We start from the raw sequence: 12,651 nt of genomic DNA, 5'->3' as shown, positions 1-12,651 counted from the left end.
GGGGAGCTGTGACGGGCTCGCAGGAGCTCCTGGGGGAGGGATGTGCTGCCCTGGAAGGGGTCTTGAGCCCCATCTACATGCCGGGCGTAAAGTAGAGCGAGGAAGGGTTTTTCCGTTGCTGTAGGAACTCTGTCTCCCCAAGCGATGGTAGCTAGGCTGACAGAAGCATTCGTCCATTGACATAGCCCAGTGGTGGACAAACTACGGCCCAGGGGCCACAACCGGCCCTCCAGACATTTTAACCCGGCCCTCGAGCTCCCTGCCAGGAAGTGGGGTCCGGGGCTTGCCCCGCTCTGGTGCTCCAGCCAGGGAGTGGGGTTGTGGTCTTGCCCCACTCCGCACAGCTCCCGGAAGCAGGGATATGTCCCCCCTCTGGCTCTTACGCGTAGGGGCAGACAGAGGGCTCCGCACACTGCCCCCGCCCCAAGCGCTGCCCACGCAGCTCCCATTGGCCGGAAACCGCAGCCAATGGGAGCTGCAGGGGCGGCACCTGCAGACAGGGCAGCGCACAGAACTGCCTGGCTGCGCCTCCGTGTAGGAGCTGGATGGGGGACCTGCCGCTGTTTCTGGGAGCTGCTTGAGGTAAGTGCCGTCTGGAGCCTGCCCCCCTGAACCCCTCCCCACGCTCCAACTCCCTGCCCTGATCCCCCTCCTGCCCTCTGAACCCCTTGGTCCCAGCCTGGAGCACCCACCTGCACCCCCAACCCCTCATCCCCAGTCCCACTCCAGAGCCCGCACCCCCAGCCGGAGCCCTCCCACCCTCCAACCCCTAATTTTGTGAGCATTCATGGCGCGCCATACAATTTCCCTACCCAGATGTGGCCCTCGGACCAAAACGTTTGTCCACCCCTGACCTAGCCACCTAGACAGCAGGCGGTAGGTCGGCAGAGCTGCGGTGCTCGAGGGTGGATTTTTCACACCCCTGAGGACAATGAGGTTTTATGTGTAGACCAGGCCTGAGGTGATACTGGGTGCCATGGCCCCCTCCCAGCAAGGGAAAAGCCAAAGCACTCGGGTGAACCCTGGTCACCTTTTCCTTTGTGTCCTGCCCAGGCATTTCCAAGAGCCTGGACCCTGTCACTGGCCAGCTGAGCAATACGATTGCCGCCAAGCTCACGGCTGTCGAGGGGACATTGAAGGAAAACGTCACCAAGCTAGTGAAATCAAAGGTAAGGCCCAGACCAACAACCGCCTGGCCATCCTGCGTTCCCCTTCTGGGGTGAGCCACCCACAGCTGACACATTACCTGCCCTCAGCGGGGGCTGAACACAGTTTAGCTGCAAGCATAGGCAGATGAGACCCCTTGTCAGGATTGTTGTGGAGCCAGGCACCAGCTGCCCCCAGTCTCTGCTCCGCTCCTTAGGCCTTGCTCTGCCTAGTTTCCTTGTCCAGGAGGGCACTGCGTGTTTGAACCCATGGCCAGCGATCATTCCCGAAAGTGCCTTCGCCTCCCCCGGGAGCTGAAAACAGGCTCAGGCCCAGAAGCTGTGCCTCGGTGTCGGGAACAGCCCCAGTGCAGCCAGCCTGGGTCGGCAAGTCTGCTCCTGCACTTCACCCCAAGGCCAGTGGGAGCCGTTGGCATGTGCAGGTGATGGGCACCAGGGCTGCCTCTCAGCGTGAGCAGGACAACAGGCAGCCGGATGGGAGAACGGTGTTTGACACTTCGCGTTGTCTCTCCGTCCCATCGCTCAGATCTAGCCGGGTGGCAAGTGGTGGTGATCCGGGGCCAGGGGCAGCTGCTCTGTCCCTCGTCACATGAGTGTCTGGGGGTGTTTTTCCCAGTGCGGTTTAGCTGCATTTTCCCAAGTGGAATCTCCTGTTGTTTCCTGCCCGTGTGTTGAATTAGAGCCCTGTACGCGTAATTCCTCTCTGCTCACGAGTGTTTGCAGCCGCCTCCAGAGTGTCTGACGAGCTCGCGACGCCCCTTCATACTAATCACTAATGAAGATGTTAAATTGGGAACTAATCCCACCTCCTGGGGTCCCCCAAGACTTGGCACAGTGCCATTTTATTCATTAACCCCCCCCCCCGCCCCATCAAAGTTCACACACTGCCATGATCTTTGATTTATGGCCATCCAGCTGCTTTCTCTCAGACTGTGTTGGTCTGAGCCAGCAGTTCTCAAGCTGTGGGTCGGGCCAGGGCCAGTATTAGACTTGCTGAGACCTGGGGCTTGGGCTCCGGCCCCCTCTGCCCCAGGGTCATGTAGTAATTTTGTTGTCGGAAGGGGTCGCGGTGCAATGACAGGGCAGGGCAGTCGCGTGAGAACCCCTGGTCTAAGCTAACCAGAGTGAATTCCCAGAGTCCGAGTTCCTGCTGCTCGGTGCTCGCGCTCCCGTCGCTCTCCAGATGGGCAGCGATTTCCCTCCCGTGGGGTTGCCGTGTCTAGGCTCGCTCTGCTTTGGGTGGAAGATCACTGCTGTGATTGCTCCTGGATGTTCCTTCGGGCGCACTCGTTCAGGTCCCCCAGCCATCAGATCGTAGTGTTAACGCTTAGGCTTGGTGGTCTCGTGGCCCAGGGCAAATGGAAGGGGGGTTAACTGCTTCTGGCTTGCCCAGGGGCTTGCAGATGGGCCGGGGGAGACAAAGTGCCTCCATCCGAGGTGTGCAGCAGGAAAATGCTCAACTCGGGGTCCCGTGTGTTCTTGCAAGAACCTGACAGATGCCATTGCGAGGGCAGCGGCGGACGCTCTGCAGGGGCCCATCCAGTCGGCGTACAGGGAGGCGTTCCAGAGCGTTGTGTTGCCGGCGTTTGAGAAGAGCTGCCAGTCCATGTTCCAGCAAATCAACGACACCTTCAAGCAGGGGACGCAGGAATGTGAGTCCTGTTGGAAACCGAGATCTGCCCTCATATAGCGCGGTTCCTTGCCCGAGAGCTTCACGGAGAATCACTGCTCCTCACGGCCACTCCATGAGGAAGGGAAGTTTAATCCCGCTGCTACAGATGGGGAAACAGGAAGGGGTGAGGGGAGGTTGGAGAGGACATTAAGAGCTCAGATTAGATCTGGGGTGCTCCTGGCTCCCAGTCCCGTTCTCAGACTGCTGGGCCGTGTCTCTAGTTCTGCTGGCAAGATAGCCCCACTGTACCAGCCATTTCTCTTGCTCAGCTGCAGGGCAGGACCGTGTCCACGCTGGACCCTGTCTGTCAGTGGCCAACCTGGGATGCTGCTGGAGGAAGTGAGCTCCCCTGGGCACCCCCGGATGGCTGGGGGGGACTGTGCAGTGCTACACAAGGGGCTCTCGTCCCTGCCTGTCTGCACCCCCCAGTGAGCCGAGCCCTGAGCTTGCTCCCCAGTGTGCTGTCGGGCAACCTGCTCCTCCGACCCCAGCCCACAGGCACTGCTTGACTCCAGCCATTTGCCCAGCGACACGTTCCCCAGGCCGGCAGGCCCCTCCCTTCCCTTGCGAGCTCTCAAAGGCTGCTGCTCCTTTGCAGACCCTGCATCCCCATTGCCTTTGATCAGACCATCTTCTGAACCAAAAAATCAGTCAGGAAATAGCCCCTTTGATCTCTGCAGGCCTCCCCGCTCCTGGCTCCAGCCTAGGAAATGTCCCAAGTGCCTGTCCTGTGGCCTTATTGGGCTGTAGTATACGCCCTGCCCTGCCCTGCCCCGCCCCACCGGAACAGCCCAGCAAAGCCCAGCCACTCAGAACCTGTCGGGTTCGCTGTTCTGCCAGGCACACGGCCCTTTGCGCCTGATGGGGAGGAGCCTGGCGTTCACAGATCACACGCAGGGTTTGGTAGCCCCCCAGTGGCTGGGCTCTGCTGGGGGTGGCATGGTGATTGGCAGCCCTCTGAGGGACCGCCTGGCTGTTGCAGATATCCAGCAGCTGGAGACTCACATGAAGAACAAGAAGGCGCGAGAGCAGGAGGCCCGAGACTCCTTGCTGGGCCAGCTCCGGCAGCTGATCAGCACCTTCCAGAGCAGCACAGAGCAACTGGCCTCCAGCATCACCACCAGCGTGCACACCGAAGTGCAGCATCAGCTGCACCTCATTGTGGGCAAGTAAGTCGGGCGTTGGGTCTGGGGCTCCGCTGGATTGGATGTGCAGGAGGGACGGGCAAGGGCAGCGGGGGGGGGGGTGCCAAAGACCCGGCTTGTGGCTCTCTCTGTAACATGCAGCTGCCTCTTCGTTCTAAATGGAGGCTTGGTCCCTGGCACGCACACGCTGCCCCGGGCACACCATGGGCACAGCCACTCCCTTCCATAAGGACTCTGATTTGTCGCTGCTCTTCGCAGCGTCTCCCTGATGCGCCATGTCCTCAGCCAACCTGGGGGAATTCCTCACTCTCCCCCCTGTTCTGCAGCAGCGCATGCCTTGGCATCTAGGGGGACCCCAGCAGTGAAACAAACTTGCAGCTGAGGGAGCTGATCCTCGACTCTCGCTGTTGAAAGGCCTGGAGGGCAGCGTCCCTGTGTGTTTCCAGCCAGCCCAGCATGTACCTTGCCCGAGAGCGGATTCTCCTGTCCCACTGGGAAGTCTCCGCTGGTCTGACATGGCTGCAGCTGGCCAGAGTTTGGCCCTTTATGCCCATTATGCGCTGGGGCCCGTGTCCCGGCAGACAGGTGTCCACATCTCAGAGAGCACCCTCTGCATTGGCACTAACTCTCCCCTGTCACGGGCTTGAGTGGAGACTTGTGGATCTCTACGGCCTTTCACCAGCACCAGATGCATTCAGAAGTTCAAACATCTGATCGCTAACGAATGCCTCTTCTGCAGATTCCTAGCCCCAGGGTGCCTGTGCAGGGGCTCTGCCGAATTCCAGGTACTTAGTGTCTGTGCCTGGGCACCGAAGCACTTCATGTTAACCCTTGGGGCTCATGCGAACGTAAAGCGTGAAAAGCACCTATGCTAATAGCTGGAGCCCTGCTTGACCAGTGCGAGAGCAGCGAAATCCCTGGCAGCTCCGTCCTGTTCTCACGCCTCCCTCTGTTTCTAGCATGCAGGACTCTATTCTGACCCAGGTGCAGAGGGTCATCAAGGGCGAGGTGAGCCTGGCCATGAAGGAGCAGCAAGCGGCCGTCACCTCGAGCATCGTGCAGGCCATGCGCTCCGCAGCAGGCACGCCCATCCCCTCTGCTCACCTGGACTTCCAGTCTCAGCAGACTCACGTCCTGCAGCTGCTGCAGCAGGGCCGCCTCAACCAGGCTTTCCAGCAGGTACGCAGGCCGCCACGTAGGCCTGATCCTCCCAGAGGCACCAAGACGTGTCCCCTGGCTCTGCCCAAGGGAGGAGAGGCCCCCTTGTTCTGCTGTAGGTCCTCAGGAGCCAGGCTTTGCCAAGGCTCCCCTGGGGTCGGCAGCTCTGGCCACTGCAGCATTGTGGAGCCGGTGCTTCCCATTCTGACGGCGCTGGGGTGGGGCAGGTGAAGGGTTAACTGTGAAGCCCTTGACCATAGAAAGCCTTGTAGTGCTGTGTATTAAAGTAACGGATGTGCTTGACCCCTGCAGACCAACATCTGTAAGTGCCGGGCACTGTTACTCTGCCACTGAGCCAGCAGGGGGCGCAGAACTGTAGTGTATAGATTCCTCTCCTGGTCCCAGGTGGGATCTGAGCACCATCCTACCCTGGTTTCCCCCGCCCCGCGCTCTGAACGAATGCAGGCCATGCTCATGGTGTTCCTGGGAGCGAAGGGGCTACATGCATGGACGGTGGAGGCAGTGCACCGAGCGAGCTCCCCACGCAGCTGTGCTGAGGCCTGCAGTCTCAATCCGCTGCTCCAGTCCTGGGGCTCCTGAGTGGAGACAGCTGTCCTTGCCATGCGTGGTGCATCCCCCCAAGCACCTTTCAGCTGGTGCGTTGAGTGAGCTGAGACCTCTGGGCAGGAAGGCTGGTGTTCAGCTGTGCCCCAGCAGGGCCTCCTCCCTCCATTGTAGTGCTCCTCAGTCCCCCTCCACCCCAACATCTCTAAATACATGTCTCCCGTAGGCTCTCACGGCAGCTGATCTGAACCTGGTCCTGTACGTCTGTGAGACGGTGGATCCTCAGCAGGTGTTTGGACAGCACCCATGTCCGCTCTCCCAGCCCGTCCTCCTGTCTCTCATTCAGCAGCTCTCCTCGGATCTGGGCACCCGCACCGAACTGAAACTGAAGTGAGTGTCGTTCCGGAGCTTCGCCCTGCCCCACCCCAGCGACAGCAATACCAGCGTGTGTCGGTTGTAGACTCGTACCAGGCAATGCTCGTTCTGAGGAACAACTCGAACTCCTCAGGCGTGTTCCTGGCTTCTCAGCTCAGGAGAAGACCAGAGCGTCGTTGTGGACGGCTCAGTGAGAGGCTCTGCTCAGAGCACAGATGCAGTGAAAAATAACGGCCACTCAGCCATAGAGTTTGCTTTAGCTTCCATCACCACTGTCCTGAGTGCTGAGCTGGGCTGTTGGCTGAGTGTGGCTCTAAGCCAGTGATGTGCCCTCCCCTGGAGTCCTGTGCTCCGTTCTGGTCACCCCATGGGACAATGGGCTTAGCCCCGGCTTGGCAGTCTCCAGGCCAGGCTCCTGGATTCTGGGGCACTTCACTGGAGGTTCAGAGATATGAAAATGTGGAGGTGTCTGTTGAACTGAATCCACTAATGAACAGGACAGCCAGCGCAGTTCATCTGGGCTGATTTGATAGTTAATATAACTTTACGCTGCCCCGTGAGCTTTAATTTCCATGTGCCGATGGTGCCTGGCGGAAGTTGTTGGAGGGAGGGTTGGTAGATAGCAGTTTGGGACTGTGGGTGTTTTTACTAAAGTGCTCCGCAGTGAAGTCGTTAACACTTTCGTGTAAAACTGACATCTTTAGGTTTCAGAGTCAACGTCCCACTTAGCCTGAAGCAGTGACTCTCAGGGGTGGGAACTGGCTCTTAGGCTGCACAGGGTGAAGGTTTCCCTCACAGCCATGAGGGCAGGAGACGCAGCTCTCTACTAGGACAGCAGAGATCCTGGAGCAGAGAGGAGCTGATTCCATGATTGCAGAGCAGCAGGGCACATGGCCTCTGAAATAAAAGAGCTTGAGAAGGACAACAGAACTGTCTGGAAGCCTAGAAAGGCAAATTCCCCTAGGACTCGATAGAGGGACTTTGAAAAGGGAGATCTAGCCTTTGATTCCCCCAACAGTCCTAAGTTGGCTCTATGGGAGGACACATTAAATTGCTGTCTGGGTCAAGGTGATTTCCTGCCATATGCTCAGATTTGATGATCATCCTGCTGCCTATTTTTTGGGGCTTGAGAACTGGGTAGGTCACATGTTGCCCCAGTGCCAAATAAATCTCTCATTCTGCTTCATGCAGTGAAAACCACCACTGAAGAAACCCCTTGTGCTTTATAGACCCGGCACAAAGTTCAGCCCAGGCAGAGTTCTAGCCCGTGAGTCCGAGCGACCATGCTGCACATGGCACGCTGGGAGCTGTCTGCAGGCTGCCCCATGTGCTGAAGTGGGGGGGCAGCCTCGGACTCCTTGCTAAGAGGCAAATCAGGAGCTAGCTACCTGAGCCGGGGCAGGTGAGACAGGAGGCGCCTGCACATTCCCTGGCTGGGGCTGCACACTAAGTGGAGAGATAACCTTGGGCTTTCCTTTCTCCCCTCAGCTACCTGGAGGAGGCCGTGATGCACCTGGACCACAGTGACCCCATCACCCGAGACCACATGGGGTCGGTCATGAACCAGGTGCGGCAGAAGCTCTTCCAGTTCCTGCAGGCGGAGCCCCACAACACCCTGAGCAAGCCGGCCCGCCGCCTCATGATCATGCTTCAGGGCCTGGTCACCCCCAGCATGACCTAACGGCACCCGGCTGCCCTGCGGGTTGCTGCACGGGAGCCTGCCCTGCAGAGCCAGTAGTTACTAACCCCGTGTGGCTTGTGTTAAGAGCTCTTGCCAGGTAAATGTGTGGTGTCGCTAAGGCTAACGCCAGCTGTGTATAGCCCCAAATAATCACTCCACGCTCACTTGGCTTCTTTTCTTAAACAGCCTCTTCTGGGAGCGCTGGGCCTCTCGGCACCCACCCCCGTCCGTCCCTGAGTCATCACCACCTGTCACATGGCAGCACGGCCATTCCATTGCTTCCCCCTTGAGTTGGGCGTTTGCTCCCAGGAGTGGAGGAGAGGGGAGCGGGGATGGGGCTGTGAGCTGGGCACGCATTCCTCACTCCCGGGAGGGGGCCCCAGGCTGAAGTCCAGGAGCCCACAGAATCCTTCCCAGCCAGATAGGGGGGAAATGGTTTCTGTTAGCCCCTTGGTTCCCACAGTGGCACTGGCCTAGCAGCAAGAAGCCTGGCTAGTCCCCCATGCAGGGCGGGTCAGGCACCAGCAGGGGGCAGTGTGTGCACATCTGCATCGGTTCTGAAGGGTGAGCCAAGCGGGGCAGGTTGGTCAGGGAGCATCATGTTGTGAGCCCCTCCTGTGTGCTGGAACATGTCCATGGATCAGACCTTTTCTTCAGTTCAGATTTTACACACGTTTTTTTTTTTTTCTTTTTATCTAAAATTTGAATCTTTCTTTTTTGGATAACATTAAGAAACGTTCAATAAACAACTTTTGGAGAAAAACCGAGCTGCTGGTGCTGCCTCTGTTCTCGTCCCTTTGCACGGCGTCTCGGGACAGCTGCTCCCGTTGGGGGGAGGGACTCTTAAGGAGAGCTGCAGCTGGAGTCTTGGGAGGCAGTGGGATCTAGTGGCTGCAGTGTGGGAAGGGGGGTCAGGACTCCTGGGTTCTCTTCCTGGCTCTGCCTCCAACTTGCTGTTCAACTAGCTTTGACCTGCCTGATCAAAGCCACTGGTGCAATGGGGACAAGATCTTGCTCCAAGGAGGCGGCCCATTGATTGCGGTCTGTGACGTGCCTGATACCAGCTGCGTCACTGTCATTTAGAGCTTGGCTCCTCTGATGCTGCCCTGTGCTCAGGAGCAGTGGCTGGGTCCAGGAGCACCCTCTGGGGCAGGGCTGTGTCTCCGTCAGGCCCCTACAGCCGCGGAAGAGCAGTTCATCAGCCTTGGGGCTCGTCTACACTTGAAGCAGCAGAGCTGCAGCGTTTCAGTGTAGACGCTACCTGTGCCAGTGGGCGGGAGAGGAGGGCTCTCCCGTCAGTGTAGTTAATCCACCTCCCCGAGAGGCAGTAGCTAGGTCAGTGAGAATTCTTCCATCAATAGAGTGGCGTGTACACTAGGGAATAGGTCGGTTTAACTAAGCTGCTCCAGGGTGTGAATTTTTCACACCCCTGAGTGACATAGCTAGGTCGACCTAGTTTTTAGTGTAGACCAGGCCTGAGTAATAATTTCATGACCCACCTGAGGGTGAACATCTGTGTCCTGTGTCCTGCCTCCGCCTGAACGCACCCCATAGCCAGCTGCAGGCGTGGGACGCCTCCTGGCTCGCTCTGGCCGGCCAGAACACAGCGATCTGACAGTGTTGCTCTGCAGCTCCATGAGGAGAATCCAGCCCGGCTTGGCTAGCGTGTGGCCGCTAAACCCAGCCTCGATGCTGCCGCTCTTCCTGGTCAAGCTGACGGGAGCGTTGCTGCGTGGCAGAAACCTGCAACGCTTTGTAGGAATTGGAAGCAAGAGAAGTTCGTGCACAATGTGAACCCTGAAGCTGTGCCTGGAGACATGGAGCCAGCCCCACTGCAGGCGAGCGCAGTGGCAGCTGCCCCATCCCCCCGTGCAGTGAAAATCTCTGCCACATGGAAGACTCCTGCCGGCTGTGGGGAATGCGGGGGTGGCAATCAGCTGGGGCAGGCCTGGCAACAGCCTTCCAGCTGCTCCAGGGCAGCCTAGATGGGGCTGCTGCTCGGGGGGTTCTTGCAGCTCGATAAATCAAAAAGGCTTTAAGGATTAAAATACTGTGCAGGAAACCTTGGGCTCCCGTGCGTTCTGTGTACAGCCAGCTGAAGAGCTGCGGCCTAGTCACTCCAATCCCCGGAGCCAGAATGGGCTGGCCAGGTCACCTAGCCGCTCTGGAAAGGGCCAGCAGGATCAAAACCCAGAGCAGCCTTGAACAGCTGTGGTAATGAGACTCCCATGCCCCCTTCCAGCCAGGTCGCCTGCCTTGGAGTTAGTCTGTTACTACTGCTCAGGTCCCTACAATAACCGCCAGTCTGACTGGTCTGGTCTCTCCCCCCTCCCCTGCATGGTTTGCACAGTCTGTCCCCTTAATCTCTTCCTAGCTGATACCCTCTAATCCTTTTATCAGCTGTGCCCTCCTTTGTTGGAGTCTCTTAAATTTGTCAGTGTCCTTTTCTTTCTGAAGGGTGAGCGTTGCTGTGGGGGTATCCTCTTCCAGGCTGCAGAGAGGGCAGGACGGGCTCTGGGGACTCCTGTTAAAACCCCGTCCCGTGCAGCCCCACAGAGAGTGAGCATTGTTAGCTGTTGGACTGAGCTCATCTCCAAGAGCTTTGTTGGCATTCCTGCTACTGGAGGTCCCTCACAGTACAGATATGAACTAACTTCTTTGCTGAGTTCCTCTTAACTTGTGCTTCATTTGCAAATTCCATTCATCTAACAAGGAAGGGGAAAGAAGGGTGGGTTTGAACTTGTAATTCCCTGAGTTGTAACTAGAGGCCTGGACTTGACATGACCCACAGCCACCTTAGCGTAACCTGCAGCTAACCTTTCAGAGTTGTTCTACGTTTAGCCACCATAAATTGAAAACAAAAACTACACAGTCAGGAGAATTTGGCCTTGATGTAGGCAGACAGATAGAAATGTAGCAGCTGCAGCATTGCTAACAGGGATAGATAGAGATTAACGAAGTCACGAGAATGGGAGCCTTGAGTGTCTGCAGCTTCTTCTTGATAATAAAAAGCAAAAGGTTTTGCTGTTGCAAGTGTATCCCACTAATGAAGCGTAAAGATAAGTAGACCTTGAAAAGATTTTGCTAATTTTGAAATCAACAAAAGCTAATGAGTAGGTGGTCTTAGGCATATGCATCTTTGTGTAGTGAAAATAATTGCTTAGTGTTTTGCATAGCTATGCTTTGAGTCAAATAATTGGTTATGACATAGATAAGCAAAATCCTCATTTTAACTATGTAATGAGGGTCAGGAAACAAGCTCATTGGACCTTTACACCGGGATACAGCTCAAGACCAAAGCTGCTAGGATTTTTAACTCCTGCATGACTAGACTGTGTGGAAGCCGGAGTCCTGACTGCCCATTGGGAGACAGCAGTCTGCTTTAGTGGGAGAGGTGAGCATTAGATGCTTGGCATGTGTATTCTCAATTGCTAATAAATACATGTTTTAAGAATATTTACTGTGTGATAAAGGCTCCTTTATTGAGACAAGGTCCCGTTAACTTTTAGAGAGCCATTGTACCCCGAGGGGGAGGAAAGAGCCCTAAATTGTGTGGGTAACTGTGCCAGTAACCAGCTGGAGAAAGCTCACTAGCTGAGTGTGTGTTTCTTTAAAAAATAAATAAATAAATCAGCAGTGAAAAAGTTAACAATGTTGACTTTTACACTGTCATCCTTAAGTTTCAGAGTTGTTCTTATTCCTCTTAAATAAAGGTTATTTCACACCTCCTCTTTTCAGGGGGTCAGCAAATGCTGCATTGATTTCCTTCCCAGCATGACTTCCACACACAGACACTTCCTGTTTTCTTAATGAAAACTTAGATTTGGGGGCACGATTCTGCACCAAATTGCACAGCCCTGGCCCTGGCTTGCCCCGCTCAGCCCATGCCCGAACGCGGCAGTAGTGCCTGGAGGGAGAAGGTGCTGGGCTTCATTTCTCCATAGAGTGATCCACTGCCCTGGCCACCAGCACCACTTGCCCCATTTCCCTGCTGTCAGGATCTGACTCAAGTCTCTGTGAAGTGCAGCGAGACCGCAAAATGCTAGAGAAACCCCACGTTCACCTCTCAGCAGAGTCGAGGCTCCTCAAGTTTAACCCACTTTCTTGAATGTCAAGTTTTAATAGAAGCAAAAGCCGTATCCTCCCTGGGGCAGATCCGGCTATTTCGGACAGTAGCTGTGGGAGCGCTCACTGCGCTACGGTTATGGATCATCGGGGGCCAGGGATTGTAGGTAATTCCATGGGGGGGGGGGTGACCACAGCCCTCTGGGGGCTAACAGTAGTGGGGGGTAATTAGGCAAATTACCCTGGTTGATGGGGCCTATCTGTTAATGGCTCTAGAACAATTCTGTAAACTTTGCCAGCCTGCCCTGAACCCTGCTTCACAGACAGAAACCCCGGCGCTGTAACAGTCGCTGGGGCGTGAGCCTGGGTGTGATAGCAAACCGAAGAGGATCAGAGGACAGGGCCCAGGCCCGGGGAGCAGAGGGGGGTGAGGAGGTAAATTCCCTCCGGTTGTATTGTAACCCCCTCCCCGCCCCAGAACTCAGGCCAGCGGGTCCAGGCGGGACCGGCAGACACGAGGAGGACGTGGGGATGACTTGCTAGGCCGAGCCGGGAGGAGTTGCCGGGCTGCCCCCGGGGAAGCTGAGGAGCGGGGCGCAGGGCAGGTGCTTGGATTGTTTCTAGCCGGGTCCCCGGGGCGCTTTCACCGCCAGTGTAGACGGGCTTGTTTCGAAGGGTCCGGGTGGTACCGGGGCTGCTGGGGAGACGCAGCTCCCAGCCTCTGGCTCCAGAGCGCGGCTCCCCATCGGCCCGGGGACCCCGGGGCTCCAGCCCCCCGCGGCGGAGGGGCCGGGCAGGGCCCGGGAGCCGCGCGGAAGACGTGAC

The 12,651-nt window shown here is 57.0% G+C and overlaps 1 protein-coding gene across 1 annotated transcript in view; it reads left to right on the top strand.

The window, feature by feature from the left end:
* Positions 1-7,761, top strand: part of LOC113406940 (enhancer of mRNA-decapping protein 4-like) — a 56,579-nt gene extending 48,818 nt beyond the window's left edge. Inside the window, exons 23-28 of the mRNA XM_026653855.2 lie at positions 1,054-1,169; positions 2,653-2,818; positions 3,821-4,007; positions 4,943-5,162; positions 5,932-6,095; positions 7,569-7,761. Of these exons, the coding sequence (XP_026509640.1) occupies positions 1,054-1,169; positions 2,653-2,818; positions 3,821-4,007; positions 4,943-5,162; positions 5,932-6,095; positions 7,569-7,761 (1,046 nt within the window). The remainder of the gene's footprint in view (positions 1-1,053; positions 1,170-2,652; positions 2,819-3,820; positions 4,008-4,942; positions 5,163-5,931; positions 6,096-7,568) is intronic.
* The last annotated feature ends 4,890 nt before the right edge of the window (positions 7,762-12,651 follow it).

The sequence above is a fragment of the Terrapene carolina genome, unplaced genomic scaffold, assembly GCF_002925995.2.
Source record: "Terrapene carolina triunguis isolate 2854851 unplaced genomic scaffold, T_m_triunguis-2.0 Scaffold166, whole genome shotgun sequence".
Taxonomy (NCBI): Eukaryota; Metazoa; Chordata; order Testudines; family Emydidae; genus Terrapene; species Terrapene triunguis.
This window is presented reverse-complemented; position numbering and strand designations above follow the sequence as displayed.